Here is a 2,292-nt window from a genome sequence, read left to right on the forward strand (position 1 = left end):
AATATTTCTCTCTGATATTCAACGTATATTTTTAAATAAACTATTATGTTTTCATACAAAAATTAAAATAGTAGATTTTTAGTCCCTTATTATCTTGAGAGAAAAAATTAGACTATTTGATACAAGTGGTATAGAAGAGATTACAGATAATGTATTATCAAGAAAAAATCGAAGAAAATTTAAATATTCTAAACAAAAAACATTAATAGTAAACATAAATATCAATAAAAATTATTTAAAATATAAATTAAAATAAGACTCGCACATACGCACAAGTTCTCTCCTAGTATATTTAAAATTTATAAAATAGTATTTGCGCAGACTAGTAATAATTGGCGTAGAAGCCAAGCAAGCATAAGAATCATATCTTCTTAGATATTGTGACTTTAAGACCATCTTTGATACGTAGAACGATAGAAGGGACGGCTTCTATCTTTTGACCATCAATGACCTTAAAGTCATAGTTTTTTATGATCTCCAAAGCTACTATCTTCATTTGCAAGAGAGCTAAATGTTTACCCAAGCAAAGTCTTGGACCAGAATTAAAAGCCATATACTTGTACGTAGGTTCATGTCTTAGCCCTCCATTGTCGGTAATCCATCTCTCTGGTTTAAAATCCAATGCGTCATCTCCCCATACTGATCTCATTCTCCCCAATGCGTAGATACAGATCACGATCTTCGAATCTGCTTTAACTTTGTGTCCGCTTGGAAGCACATCTGACTTTGCAGGAGACTTGTGGTTGAAGGGAAGTGGTGGGTAGAGTCTCATTGCTTCGGATAATGCAGCATGTAGATACACGAGCTTCTCTAGATCTGTAGGATCAAACTTTGTGTTAATCTCATGTCGGATCTTGGTCATAACTTGAGGATGCTCAGAAAGAAGCCAGAAGAACCAAGTGAGAGCTGCACTTGTGGTGTCCCTTCCTGCTAACAACAGACTAAAAGCAACGTCTCTTATAAACTTATCATTACTCGGTTTCAAAAGCTTATATTTGGTCGTGTCCAGATTCATATAATACGTTAACGCGTCCATTGACGATGGCTCACTTTTCCCACGACTTATTTCCTCTCTTCTTTTTGATGATATAATCTTCGCAAACATACGATTGACCGACGCCAAAGAAGTCCGCATCTTCCTCTCTAGTCCAATACCAATCCAGTTTTGAAGCCTCCACAAGGTCACCGGTTTGAAATGTCTATAGTAGATCGCTTCTTCACCGGTTTCCGGCGCTTCACCGAACTCAACGTCCGGCATGTCGATGGATAGTGGCATCGGATCATAACCAGTCATCAAAATCGAAGAAGTATCAAACATGAACCTCTTGAATACATCTTGTAAGTCTATGGTAAGGTTTTCACGTGCAGCATTATCAAAAAAAGGAACAAGACCTTCCTTTAACTTTCTTGTATTGCTACTTACTGAGAGATTCAGGAAATCTTGATGGTGAAAGATGGCATGATTTGACTTCCTCAATTCTTCCCACAACTCCAGATCAACGGACAAGATTCCATCTCCCAAAACATCAAAGATCTTCTTGAACTCAGGTCCTTTAGGGTAATTCCCAAAGTTTGAGTTTAGTATGTGCTGGATATTCCTTGGATCTGCGGTGAATAGCATGTCCATTCCACTGAACCACGGCCCTTTGAAAAGAAAAGTTAGATTGGTGGCCTCAAGCACCTCGACGGTCCAATCGTAGATACGAGGGATATATGGAAGCATTCCTGGAAGCATCCCGAGGAAAGGCCAGTTCTTGAGAACAGGCTGGCCTTGAGACTTCTTGTGGAGGAAGAAACATTGAAATACAAGGAAAAAAAAGAATGCGACGAAGACTTCAAGTAAGCCTATCATGTCTATTTTCAAACAAGGGGATTTCTGAGTATATGCAAGAAACGTAGGTAAGTTAGTTTGCTATATATAACCTAGATTTAATTAAATGCAGACCGTTGGTAGGTGAAAATGTTGCTAGCTGGCTGAATCGGACCAAACCGCTCACTCAATTACTTTTCTATCTTGAACAGAATGACACATAATCTAGTCGGTTATGTATAATTTAAAAATCATAGCACTATTAGCCCGTGATAATACATATCTCTAATTTATTTCAAGCGTTTAAATTTCGTTTGCGTTGGAAATGGTTATTCTGACATAAAATACTGCTAAACAAATATCATAGTCAATTTGCCAAACGGTAATTAAGAAGATAAAAACTAAGAAAATCTTCACATAGTGGGCTAGTAATGCCTTATGTGAGGAGTTGTCTTTTGGTCTAGAACAGATTTCAATTACCC

General features: G+C 37.3%; 1 protein-coding gene across 1 annotated transcript; it reads right to left on the reverse strand.

The window, feature by feature from the left end:
* Nucleotides 1–221: 221 nt before the first annotated feature.
* On the reverse strand, nt 222–1,866 carry LOC18010148 (alkane hydroxylase MAH1). Its single transcript, XM_006392314.2, has one exon. It carries the CDS (start codon nt 1,850–1,852, stop codon nt 362–364), a length of 1,491 nt encoding a protein of 496 aa, XP_006392376.1. The 5' UTR covers nt 1,853–1,866; the 3' UTR covers nt 222–361.
* Between the last annotated feature and the right edge of the window lie 426 nt (nt 1,867–2,292).

Source organism: Eutrema salsugineum, unplaced genomic scaffold (assembly GCF_000478725.1).
Source record: "Eutrema salsugineum unplaced genomic scaffold, Eutsalg1_0 scaffold_8, whole genome shotgun sequence".
Classification (NCBI taxonomy): Eukaryota; Viridiplantae; Streptophyta; class Magnoliopsida; order Brassicales; family Brassicaceae; genus Eutrema; species Eutrema salsugineum.